We start from the raw sequence: 13498 nt of genomic DNA, 5'->3' as shown, positions 1-13498 counted from the left end.
TGGTAAAGGCTCGCTGCGAACGTGCAACATTGCTGCTACTGTACAAATTGTGACTGTTATATCTACAAGTGATCAAAACTGCTTTCATGAAAAAAGAAAAAGCCACAGCTCATTCTCATTATGTTCAAAAGTGATTTTTATTCCACAAATCTGAGTTAATTTGAAATGTCCTCACTGTATAACCTATATAGCTCTGTACATCTTTGAATTGCTTTTGCACAATTTCCCTCAGCTCTCCTGCATGCAGGGGCTCAATTTTCAATAGACGTGCATCAAAAATTTATTCATTATCATTCATTCATTCATTTATTAGATTCAGGTCAGTATACAGAAGCAATAATACATTTTTCCAAATTAACATTTCTTGGAAAAAGGTAATCTCTCTTGGAAAATGTTTCTATAAAAACACCTGCCCACTGACTTATTATCTCACACACAACATTGAGACGTAGATGACACTTAAATACAATCACAACACTTTTAATGTCTTTCAGGCAGGCCTCAACAGTTCATTCATTGGTCTGTCGCAATATATTGCTTCACCAAGTGAAACAGGCCATGCTACGCTGAGATGCATTCTTCCAGCATTTCAGTTGCTGCACACATAAATTCCCATTTGGTTCACTGAATAATCCATTGTCAATTTTCCAGCAGTTTGAAGCAGACAACTGAGTCTCATCCTTTAGGTTGCATCCAAGAAGTCTGTTTAGTCCCACTCTGAGCGTCCTGCTCAGACAGCAGCTGTCGCAGTTGTAAGTTTGAGCGCATCTGACAGGTTGCGTTGTCGGACTCTAGAGTTGGTAATGGTTTCCAAGTGGGACTCGGGTACCCATCCATAATGCCGATCAGACAGCCTGGTCCCCTCAACCCAATCTGTGAAAAAGAGAATCCAGCACGAAGGAATTTAATGCTTATTCTGTGCAACAATCAAACAGTGGCTAGGTGAATGGCACTTCATGAGAGGTAAATGATGGAAAAGGCAGTGTGAGGATCTTACGGTCGCTGCTCTGTTGGTGTACAAGAATGATGTCAGCCTTTTCTAAAGACAGCTCATCAGACTGCTGGGCAACAAAGGCTCGAATACACTGCATCTGTGGAAAATCTGCAGGGGAAGGAGATGAAAGAGGTTAAACCTACAGTCATAAAGATAACTTGGTCACTTCAACTAATTCTGGAATGCTGAGTGAATCTACTGTTGTCAGGCAGGTCACTCACAGGTGTTTTCACTTATGTTGCCTAATTAGACAGAACTTAAACAGGACTGTGACAACACAGCACTACTGATCTCTCCCTCCCTCAATTTACACCTCTATAATTCTTACAGGCACATAGAGTTTGTTGACAACATGTAATTCACAGCATAGCACCACCCAACTTCCACCTGACTAGATGTCTAATCAACCAGAGTAATTAAAAACACCTGCATAGCTGTGCAGGGCTTTTAACATCATGCATTCAGGAAAACAAGTCAGAAAAACTCAAATTCAAAATGTCCATTCTACCATTATCAGTAATTAGCAAAACACTCTAGCACAGTAGCACTCAGTTATGGTGGACTAAACCCAGAGGATTACTTTTTCCACCAGCTGTTAATGGTATCATAATCAGAATCCTCAAAAAATAAGAAATAAAGACACATGGACACTACATACATTGTTGATATTTACAGACATTTACATTATTTAAATTAAATTCTGCAGATAAAATTAGGAATTAGGAATGATTTCCTGTGGCACTCAGTTAACTGCATTCACCTGGGATGCGAGTTGCAAATTATTCCCTGATTAGCTGGTAGGTGAAAACAACTTAACATTCCCTGTGTGGGGTGCCACGTGTGTGGGACAAACTGCACAAAATACACTTTGGAACATCCATTTTAAAAATGAAGTGTTCTTTTGAGACACCAAGTCATTTGTGTAGTAAATTATGTTTTGTTTATCTTTGTCAGCCTCTAATGACACTTGCTTATTTTTGCATAAAAACATGTACTTGCACATAAAATGTACTTTTCATTCACTACAAGTGCAGCAGAGCTGTGGGTGCTGATGGACATGTTTTCTACAGAGGACATTTTGACTTGTCATAGCGAGCAGAAAAAGACAGGCTTAACGAATAACGTTAAAGAATCCCCAGTTTGTTATCCAGTGAGTCAACCTTAACATCTGTTGTTTGTTACACCTATTCATTGATAAGTCATAATTCTTCATTGTGAGAAAAGTCCATTGCATGAAATGCTCCCTTCACACTATGTTGTTCCAGGTTGGTCAAAGATTGTATTGGGGGCTTTGTAACTTTTGGAAATTCCCCATGTTTCCAACTTGTATTTAACTCACAGGCTGACGTGAACACTTTTTCTCTACCTGCCCACTCATGTTTGTCTGATATGGCATAAATGTGGTTTTTAAATCCTCCCTCCTGTCTTCCTGGTGATCTACACATACTGCCATTTTATTTTAGTATTCAACATCTAAACCAGGATACATAGTTTACCTTGAGCTGCGGAAAAATCTACTTCAGGTTGTGGCCGGGAGAGAGCGGATATCCAACGTAGCTTATCACTCCTGAAGGGGGAAAAAGCAAAGATTGGTATATTCTCTGACATTTTTTCCCACTTCAGACATTTCCTGCCACTGTCCCAGTCTCTTACTGTGTGTCAGTCCTTAGCAACAGGGATTTGTTTGACATGTGCAGCCGGAACAGGTTCTTCTGTAAGGAGTGAAGTTTGACACGGCAGTTCTCTACACGCAGGTCTGATACAGGAGAGTGGTCGATTACTGTGAATTTTCCCCCTCTGGAAACAGCAGACAGCGAAAGAGAGAAATGAGATGGTGTGCGGAAAAAAATGTGATATGATTGAAGATTAGATAAAGGACTACCAGGAAAACAGGATATGGCAAATCAGGGACCTGCCAGATGGTGATGGATTATTCTAATGCTACAAAATGACATGCTTGTTGACTCACTCTTTTTGTAGTGACAGTAGCAAGTAGTCATTGAATAGGTGCAAGTAAACGCTCCTCTCTGTGTCTTTTAGAGAGAAATCCATCAGCTCAGTGACCGGGCCTTCTCGCACCAACCTCCGAGACTGACTGATCAGAGGGAGAGTCTGTAACACACACACACACACACACACACACACACAGAAAATAGAGAGACAAAAGATAATTATGTTAGCCTGTCATTCATTTTGAGTGTGAGAGCTCATTTTTCAACCATGGAAATAGCAGTTTGACAAAATCTTAACTCAAGGCCTACTTACTAACTTTTTCTGGATTTTTCAACCACATCTCATGGTTAGTTGTATTTTTGTCATATATACTCTATGACCACCAAATATCACATGACTGTAGATCATATGATGCCAACGGAGTCATCTCCATGACAGCTAGGTTAACTCCATGAAGACCCTGATGACGTTGAAAGCTCCTTAAAAAGCCAGTAAGTAGGCCTTGAGTTTAGATAATTTTGTGAAATATTAACTTTGTTGTGGTTTCCTTAAACATCACTACAAACACCCATGAAATGTACTCATTAACATTGGAAATTATGGTCAAAATCAATGTCATGATGTTGTTTTTCAATGTTGGTATATCATAATATGTCACAAATACGCAAAATGAAATGTACAATAATTCAGTTAATGTTCAGGCCAAATGACTATGTTCATGTGTTTGTATTATGCCACATAAAACACATGCAATGACAACATCAGTATGTTATTTTGTTCATTTGAATTACAATTTGCTGGGAAAAATATCAAGACAAGAGAATTTTGTAAAACAATAATATGATATCACCATTGATTTTCTCCCGTTATTCCTTTGCTCATTACTTACCCTACACTCAAAGTCCACCTTAGCACTAAGAGAGACCAGGGACTCGATGCTTTTCATCTGAGAGATGCTGTCATTACTCTCTTGAATCAGCTAAAAGAGCGATGAATGAGAGAAGAAGCAGATTTGTCACAGAGCAGTCCAAAAACAACTAGGATATTTTACAGCCATATTTAAATAATACGTTAATATAAAGTGGGAGTGGGCTCCTCCTGTACCTTCTCCAGAAGTTTCAAAGCTTTGATGGCCTGCATTGCCTCCACAGTGCCTGGAGTTGTTCTCTTCACAATGTTCTGGACAGAAATAGTGGTGGTTGGGGTTAGATAAAACAGAACAGGACGAAACATATTGTGAACCATCGACCTTTATGGTTTCACAGAGCCTGCACACACATGCACATGCACACATGCACATACCTGGACCAGCAGCTTTATTCTTGTGATCCTTTGGAAAGGAAGGACGAGGAAGGAACGAAGAGGAAGTCTCTGACAAACAGGACTCCTCTCTAATTTCTCCACAATCCGCTTGAACCCTTGATTCTCATTCCTGAAAGAATGCAGACAGTAGCTGAAGTTTTTATCAACTGGAAATCACATTTACTGCTGGAAATTTTCAGTATCAGTCTCAGGGAGAGTGCACTGCATGGTCCTGCTGTGGTTGTCACTGGATTTTAACTGGATGGCTTACATGAGTCTCTGGTAGGTGGCATCCTGATAGGACTGGTTGGTGAGGTAGGGCACATAAACCATTCTGAAACGCTGACAGTGCCGAGTGATGATGTCGCACACAGTGAAGTGCACCATGTCTGATTCCACCCGTTCCTCCAGCTTTGACAAAAAACTACAACAAAAACCATAAAGATGTGTTTTAAACTTATTTCTCCCTCAGATTTGTGAAACTGATCTGGTTGATCATCGCTTACTCATGTTAGATATAAATGATTTTTCTTGAGAGGTATATCTATATGTAGAAATACAGCTTCAGCTCAACAGGAAAAAAAAAAAACAAAAAAACTTGCCCTAGTAAATGTTTAACATTTCTAACCTGTGGCTGATAGCACGAACATCAGCCAGCCTGGAAAACAGCCAGTTTCTATCTTGAGTGGTCAACAGTGCCCCCAACTGCTTTGACTTGACAAAGTGTTCAACGACGATGTCCAAACTCCGGCAGTAGGAGGCCTCTGATGTCACTACTTCAAATCTCACCTGAAAAGCGAAACAGAAAGGAGAGAAATGCAGGAGAAAAGCATTACACATCTAGACAGTAAATTATAGTTACTAAGTAAGGAGTTGTCTCAGGAGGCTGGGGTGCTTTGAAAAGGATGTGACTAACATAAGGGTATGATTTCACAACAGCTCCAGTTCCAGCTCAGAAGCATGTCTGTTTTCAGGTTCACAGGCAAACACCTCCAGTACCAGAGAAATGTAACATGTTTACACAATCACATCTCCTGGCAAGAGACACTGTTCTGCCAATAAAAAATGTATTAATGAGAGGGGGTTATTCTGGGATGAGGAAAGTCCAAATGTTTTGCGTGATTTTAGCAGTTTGAGGTGTGAGGCAATAATAGTAAGATGGTGATTCATGTAAGTCACACCGTTTCCCAAAAGTCACCATCAAATGAAACAATAGAGGAGCTGCTGATTTGAAATGACGCCCAAAGTGGTCTGGTCACTTGAAAGATGTCAACAAGTTCAAGGGGGTGAGTCACCAAAACAATAACTTGTGAAATTTACTTTAAAAACATCCAACGATGCATTTCATAATCAAAAAATCTGTAAAGCTGCAGGGAAAGTTAAATGTAACCATAAGGGAGGATTCTCTGAATTTCATTGATGCGGGAATGTTGTGTCAGTAACTTTCCAGTGCATGAAGTGTAAACCGTCAGACTAAGCAATTCTCACATTGCTTAATCTTAACTGTAGGTAGAAGAAAAAACTATTTTTGTTGCTAATCTGAGTTTCCAACCTGATCAAGATTTAAACCCATCAAACAAGCTGTAACAGGAAGTAAAGCCGCAGGGAAAAAGGAAGATAACCGTCACATACTTCAATGCCCAGAGGATTCTCCTGAATTTCATTCAAGCACGAACGTTGTGCAAGTAAGTTTCCAAAGGGGTGTTAATGCGTGATTTTGGTCATTTTGAAACTTCCAAATACAGCAATGTGAAAAGCACTACGTGAGGGTTTGCACTTCATTCACCTGAAAGTTACAGGCACAACAATCCTGCCTCAGTGAAATTCAGGGGGATCCAAAGGCAGAATCCTTCATACATGGTGACTCGACTTTAATGTGCGCAGTAAGACAGTGTGATACCTCCTGTAGTCGCCTCTGGTCCTCCGTGAGCTCCTCCAGCTCGCCACTGTTCCTGACCCCTGGCAGGTCCCGCCACAGCGTGGGCGACTGCGCGAGTGAGATGGAGAGACGTGGAGAGGAAGGCCTGCCTTCGCTCCTGGGGGGCTCAGGAAGAGGCAAGCTTTTGACGCTGGTGATGGAGCCAGTGTGGGACAAGGAGTGAGGGTGCGGGACGGGAGGCAGGGGAGGTAGAGGTCTGCGGGCAGGGGGAGGCGAGGGAGCGGGAGAGGGCGTATTGTCCTCGCACACAGACAGGACATCGGAGCGAGACTGGCGCAGGATCTCAAAGTTCTGTGCCGCCTCGCTGTACTGCTGGTAGAGCTGGGCGGCATCTTGGAGAAGGAGAGGAAGTGAGACAGACAAGGAAAGATAGAGGAGAGAAGAGAAAATAAAGGTACGGGAAGAAGATAGGTAGACAGAGAGAGGAACTGCGTTAGCCAAGAGGAGTTGTTTGCATTTGACATTCCTTTTGCACATACTTGTCGGAAAGCAAAGTAGCAGTTGTTTTTCTCTCAAGTTACAAGGAGATATGAATGCTTGCAGAAACCTGTCTGTGACTTGCACAGACACACACATATACAGCGCTCACACCTGCCCCACTTCTCGCAATATCTATGTGAATCATAGGTTCAAAGAACTGCTGCCATTTTTTAAATGGTGTGAGCCTACAGTAAACTGCGCACAGATTTCCTCTCGTTTGTTTATGTTGTTTAAATTCAGCAGCCAATGTACTGAGTAAGAGATAAACAGTTAGTGAAACTGTATTCAAACAGAAATGAATCACACTCATTGAAGGGAAATGCTCATCCGCGTCATTCTTTTCCTGGCCACAGACAAGTAAGATCTGATCTGAAGAGACGTCACCGTCGCCCACACAGCCCTCTCTAATAATCAGTCTTAAGATTTACTCTAAAACAAAACTACCAGTGATTCCTTAAATTAACTGGCACTAATTATACTTTTACAGGAAGTCATGTGCAACAGTGAATTGCTGAATAAGGATGATGCATTTGACTTTCCCCATAAGACTTCATGTAAGACTTTTAAGGTGCATGACCTGCATTAAACAAAAATAAAGGAGCAATAGAGATACTCACTGAAAAACTTTGAATTCCTTTTCCGTCTTCCGATTGTGTCCAAAACATTCCTACATTGCCAAGAAAGAGTCACAACAACAAATTGTTTATAACCACAAAGATTGTTTTAAAAAGAGTTGACAAAAAAAGGTTTCAAAAACATTTAAATTGAATGTAAAAAATATTAGATTGTACTGAGTGATTCCTGACACTACAGCTAAACCCTAAAAGTTTTTATATCAGTCAAAATAAAGTTACATTAAATTTATACTAATACATATATTTAAATATGTGAAAGAAGTAGATAGGTCCTTGCCACTGCTTTACTTTAACATGTATCCCAACTAGATTTATCATTTGTGTGTGATTGTTTCACTCACCTCAGCTCCACTTCTCCCCAGCTTTTGCTCCGATCGTCATCATCATCTGCAATAAAATAGTATCCATTCGTCGAAACGTTATATAACAGCATAGTCAAACGAATTTACTGTAAACTACAGCAACCGTTTGGATGGATGAAAAAAAAGGAATGAAAAAAAAACAAGCAAAAAGACAAAAATAAATAAATAAATAGTTAATAAATAAAATAAATAATGGTTACTTAATGTAGTGATCCTGCTACAAAAAGCATTACAGAAGAGATTTATGTGTTTCCAAAACTTGAGCTTCTCGTGTTATGTCTTAATGAGGGATCGACCTGAGCCTTTTAGCTCGTGCTCTCTCCACCTCCACTTATCTCCACCCACTACCTTTAACCACAACACAGTGACGCACATTCCAGTTTAAAAGGTACTGTGATGTGTCCAGATCAGCGCAATGATAACACTACTAACAGATGTCTACCTTAGATTTTTGGTTCTGTGGTTGATATGATACAAAATGATGTCAGACAAAACATAGGACATGACATGAGGAAGAAGAAAAGCACATATGTTAACTTGAGGGTTATTTCCTCAGTGGGTAGTTTAGTCAAGAATCTGTCAGCCTGCTAAAGATGACTTAGACAGAAATGAAAAGGTTAATGTCACAGGACAGGTGAGGCAATTATTAAACATTTTGACTGATTTCAGCAGATAACCAGTGTTCCCGTCCTCAATCTTCTGTCTTTACCTGTTGTAGAAAATATTCTGGTTCTGCGATCCCTCCCAACACCTTCCTCTTCTTCCACGTCCACAAGCACTCCATGTCTTCTTTCAGTGGTTTTACGGATTCCCCTCCTTCGTATTCGGGCTTCAGGACCCAAATATCGGAAACTGCAGGTGCTCATCACAGTCCCCTCTTTCATTTCCCTGTCATTTCCCCCTGTGCTGTCCCCTTCAGTTTCTTCCCCTACTCCCGTCTTTCCCATCTCTGCTGCCATACCCTTCTCCTCAGGCTCCCCTTCCTGCCTTTCCTCCTCACTCTCCCCCGTTTTGTCCCCCTCATCGTGGCTCTCACCCTCTCTGGAGGGGACGAGGAGGTCAGAATCAGATTCATAATTAAGAATGGGGCAGCTGTTAGGCTTATACAGTGTGGTGCTCACAGATAAATACATCTCCACTTCTTTCTTCCTGCTTTCTTCTTTTTCTATTTCTGACAACGTAACCTCTTCTCCTCCCTCTCGAGTAATTGTCAACTCTATGTCTGACTTTTCTAACTGAAGGTGGCCAGAAGGCTCAGTCTCTTTGTCCAGATTGTGATCCTCCTTCCCCTCTGTGTCTAACAGTGTGTCAGCATGAGTGTGTGTGGGTGTGACGCCATGCATAGCTCTAAACTGGTCAGCATGCATGTCAGCTTGGCTCTGCCCCATACCTCTCAATCCCTCCACTTCCAGCGGCTCGTCCTCCTCCAGCTCTGGCTCAGAGTGCTGTTGGTCTGTTGTCACTTTAACAACTTCCTCCTGCTGTTGCTTGTCCTCCGCCTGGTCTACCCGTTCTTCTGAGTTTGGTTCATCCACAGTCTGCTCCTCCGAGTGTCCCAGGATCTCTCGAACCACATCTTTGGCCCATTTGAGGTGGGGGGCTTGGGAATGCCGCTTGGGCTCCTCGGACATGCTCCACGCCCCACTCATTCGGATTCGAATGGCCTCCACCTCTTCAGGACTCATTGCTGCAGTGTTTAACCCATCCAGGATGGGTTGAATTTGTTCAAAACTGGCCTCAGAACAAACATCAGCATAAGGATTACTCGGGACCGGAGAAAGTTGCTCCCTTTTTCTTTCGTCCAGGTCTTTATTTTTCTCCCGCCATTCTGTGAGGAGTCTTTCAGTCTGTGAGTCTCTTTTAATCTGCCCTATTTCAGCATGCAGGCGCTCCACTTTGCTCCTCATTTCCTCTCCAGTCTCTGTGTCCTGAAGCTCTGGAGATGCTCTGTATTTGATATCCACTTCAGTTGTTTCTCCTGTGACGACCCTCTCCTCTCTTGTCATGTCCTGCTCACTCTTTCCTTTTGTGTCTTTGTTGTTGATGATCTGGTATTCATCATTTCTGCTCAGTGTCAGATGCTGGTCATCCCTGCTACGGTGACACCTTTTTATATTTGGCTCATTGCTTTCCACACCTCCTGTCGGATCAGCTTGTGACAGTGACGTCTCGGCAGGATTTGACCGTGGTAAAGTTTGCCCAATCACACAGAAGACGTACTTTCGTTGCTTCTCCCTTCCCCATTCCTCCTCGTCAACCTCCCTCCCCGTTGTCCTTCCCCCTTCCCTCTCCTCATCTCCCTCACACACCTCAAAGCCAACAGGTGAGGGTCGGTCATACGCGACCCTACCCTCCCAGAACTCTTGACAGTCCTCAAACTCCTCATCTTCCTCTTTCTCGTCCTCCTCGTCTCCGCCGCTGGACACGGTCACAAAGCCGTCCTCTCCTGACAGCATGCTGTCTCTGTCTTGCCTCCACCCTGACTCACTTCCTCCTTTCTTGTAGCAGGCCAAATTATCACCCCAACCCTCTTCCTCTCTGTCACTCTCCTCTGTGTTATCTGTCATGTTCTCTCCCTCCACATCCCTCCGCTGGTTTCCCTCTAGCCCACCACTGCTGTTGGACAGATGTCCCTTCCCTCCCTTATCTGTCTCTCTCCAGACCTCCCCCAGGTCCTCTTCATCCACACTTACACCCTCCATCTCCCTCTCTGTGCCTACCCTGAACTCATTTCTCCCTGCATGCCTTTGCCTGTAACTGCTCTGATCCAAGTACCTCTCATCTGGTTCCTCTTTTACTCGTTGCCCCTCTCCTCTCCACTCTGTCAGTGACTCTGAGCTCTCTTTCCGCCCCACATGTCTCTCTCTCTCTCCATCTAGAAATTCTTCTTTACTATTCTTGCCCCTCTGCGGTTCTAACCACATCCTCCTTTGCTCTGGCGCACTGCCTGTCACTTCTTGTCTTTCACTTCTTGTTTGTCCCCTTCTTTCACCAGCCCTCTGCTCTTCCACATCTCTATCTCTCTCAGTAGTGCCCTCCCTCCCCGATTCCCTCTCTTCATAACTGTCCCTGCCGCTCTTGTACCTAGTCTCACTGTCCATGTCGCTGCTCCACTCTCCGCTGCTCTGGGATTGTGGTGGCACCATAGGAGGCGTCTTGTTCTGGGATCGGCTGCTTCTGCCTGCTCTGTCATCCCACCTAGGATCGGCCTCTCTCTCCTTCCTGTCCCTGTCTCTCCTCTGCTCTCTGTATCTGTCATCATCTCTCCTGTCACTTGACCACGCTCTGTCGTTCTTCAAGTCTCTCCCACTTTCCCTCCATCTCTCTGCCTCCCTTGCTGGTCTCCTGTCTGCATCCCTGTACCTCTCCCTTTCTTTTTCCACTGCCCTCCTCCTGGATCTCTCGGCTTCTCTGTCCCTGTCTCTGTACCTCTGCCTGTCCTCCTCCTTGTCTCCCAGCCTATTCCGGTCCCTCTCCCTCGCTCTTTTGCCCTTGTTGTCGCCCTCGCTTCTGCTGTGTTGATATATCACCTCCCTCTCTTTGTCCCTCACTCTTTCCCTCCTCAACTCTCGCTCATCGCTGTCCCCTTCGCTCCTGGTGTCCCTCTTTCCCTCTCTCCTCTGTGCCTCTTCCCTCTCCTTTCTGTCTGAGTACATGTCTCTGTCTCTTCGCCTGCGCGGGGAAGGCATCCTGGCCTCCCTCTCTCCCATGTTAGGCCTCGGCTTTTCTCTTTTTCTTGCTGCATCTCTCTCTCTTCTGTCCCAGGTATCACCCACTTCTCTTCCCCTGTCTTGAAAAACATCAGACTCCTGATACCCTTTTCTCCCCTCCTCCTTCGGCCTGCTTCGGATCTCCTCTCTTTCCCTCTCTCTGTGCCTCTCTCTCTGCCATGCCCTCTCTCTCTCTCTCTCCCAGTCATCTGTCTCTGTTTGCTTCGGCCTATCCCTCTGCCTCCTCTCTCCTCTCTCGTCATCAATCTCAGTGGCAGACATCATTCCCCTGTTACACTCTGCGCTGCTTTTTGTCATTCTGGGGAACGTGTCTCCTTTCTTCATCCCCCTTTCCACCTCTCTCTCAGTATCCCTCTCCAAATTCGACAGCAACCGCCCGTTCCTGCCTCTGTCGTCCTCTTGCCACCGCTCTCTCTCCCTCCACTCTCTCTCTCCCTCCCTCACCCTGGGCGCAGTGGCCCTGTCAGAGTGTCTCTCCTGTGGGTCCATATTTTTGTATCTCGCCTTGTCTCTCTTTTTGTTCATTTCTCTCTCCCTCCTGCGGTCTTCTTCTCGGTTGCTGTCTCTCCCTCGCTCCGACTGGGCAGTCATCACTGGCCTGGGACTTGGATCCCGAGAGATTTTTCCACCTGGCTGAAGCTTGCGGTCAGACGTGTTTACGTTAGATACAGTGTCAAAGAGGGTGCAGCTGGGCCTTTTGGTCCCCATTGTACCATAATATGGAGAACCTAGAAGACAGTAACACTCATCAGTTTAGAAAGAGGGCAGTAGCAGTCTAGACATTTTGACAAATCACTCAAATGCAGGTCAAATTAAACAAAATCAGGAGGTTATACAAACTATATATTTAATTGATTTAACAGAGTATGAATTGTCTGGAAAACTACTGTATACTCCACGAATGTTACTGCTACCTCCAAAAATTATGACTTCTACAGTTTTCACTCTGTAATTCTGTTATTTTAGCTACACATGTAATTCCAAGCTAGAAGCTGTACGATACTTTAAGCCTATATATCTAGTTGTTTAGTAACTTTACAGTAGAATAGAAAGAAGCAGGCCAGAGAAAAGGTGACACCCTCCTGCAGTTATCTAAGAATGCAGCACAGACCTGCAAAGTACGGCATACCGTAAGAAGTCTCTCAGAAAGCAAAGGCCTGTGACACATAGGCATGGCATGTAACATGTAAACCACAACTAAGCTAAGATTTAAATCTGTGCTCAAACTGGGAGCACTCTACATAAGTGTTCATCTGAAATCCATGGAAAAAAATAGTAAGGCAACTCACCTGAATGTGGCGTCCTGGGGAGATCCAGTCCCCCACCCGACTCCACTCTACTCCAGCTCAGCTCAAAAGCATGGGATTGCACAACACATAAGAATTCACTCCATGTATTCACATTGTCTAAATGACACAGCAAGCAGCTTCCTTTTCTCAAATAAATCTGAAACCCCTGTGTCTTTTTCTCTCACCACTTTAACTCTTGTGAAAAACCTAATGTTTACGCCTGTGCTCTCCTTGCTTTTCCCTCTTGCTGGCTCTCTCTCAGTCTCTGCCCACCTCCCCTCAAATTCCCAAACAAGTCTCAACAGATTGACACTTATCTTTCCCCTCCTCCTTTCTCTCAGTCTTGTCCTCCTCTCAGTCGCTGTTGCTGAACATGGAGATCTCCCATAAATCAAACAAAAAAATCTGTCGAGTCTGTCCACTACTTCAGTCCTTTTCCCTCCCCTCTACCGCCTACAGGACCCCCCCTGGCCAGAAAAAAAAAGTAAATACACAACTCTCTCCTCTCTCTTGCCCCATTCTTCTCTCACGAAACACAGGAAGTGCACCTCCTTGGTGTGCGTCTCATGGAGCAGCGATTGGTTGATATGGAGCAGCCGGGTGTGTCTGAACGACACACACAGCCAGGTAAGGCAAAGGCTACAAGGGAGAGTGGGGGGAGGGGAGAAAGAGAGTGAGGATTTAGAGCACAGGCGCTGGAGGGGAGCTCACTGAGGCCTATAAAAACTTCCCTGTGTTCCCTTGAGAGGTAGTAAAGAGGGGAAAATAAGGAAAACACAAACTGTTATTTAAGGAAAAAAAACCAAGATGAGG

At 44.1% G+C, this 13498-nt stretch overlaps 1 protein-coding gene across 2 annotated transcripts; it reads right to left on the bottom strand.

The window, feature by feature from the left end:
- Positions 1 to 118: 118 nt before the first annotated feature.
- On the bottom strand, positions 119 to 13377 carry arhgef5 (Rho guanine nucleotide exchange factor (GEF) 5). Of its 2 annotated transcripts, none has more exons than XM_018682699.2 (15): positions 12686 to 13377; positions 8375 to 12124; positions 7645 to 7690; positions 7286 to 7335; positions 6150 to 6520; positions 4878 to 5038; positions 4521 to 4673; positions 4250 to 4379; positions 4052 to 4126; positions 3837 to 3926; positions 2964 to 3106; positions 2648 to 2791; positions 2491 to 2561; positions 998 to 1102; positions 119 to 873 (listed from the first exon to the last, which is right to left on the bottom strand). In XM_018682699.2, exons 2-15 carry the CDS (start codon positions 12102 to 12104, stop codon positions 731 to 733), a joined length of 5412 nt encoding a protein of 1803 aa, XP_018538215.1. In that variant the 5' UTR covers positions 12105 to 12124; positions 12686 to 13377; the 3' UTR covers positions 119 to 730. The 2 variants fall into 2 exon arrangements, with proteins under 2 accessions (XP_018538215.1, XP_018538216.1); XM_018682700.2 differs by having other exon boundaries at positions 9056 to 12124; positions 12686 to 13373.
- Positions 13378 to 13498: the final 121 nt, after the last annotated feature.

This window comes from Lates calcarifer, linkage group LG15 (genome assembly GCF_001640805.2).
Source record: "Lates calcarifer isolate ASB-BC8 linkage group LG15, TLL_Latcal_v3, whole genome shotgun sequence".
Classification (NCBI taxonomy): Eukaryota; Metazoa; Chordata; class Actinopteri; family Centropomidae; genus Lates; species Lates calcarifer.
The sequence above is the reverse complement of the archived record's forward strand: the minus strand, read 5'-3'. Positions and strand labels throughout refer to the sequence as shown.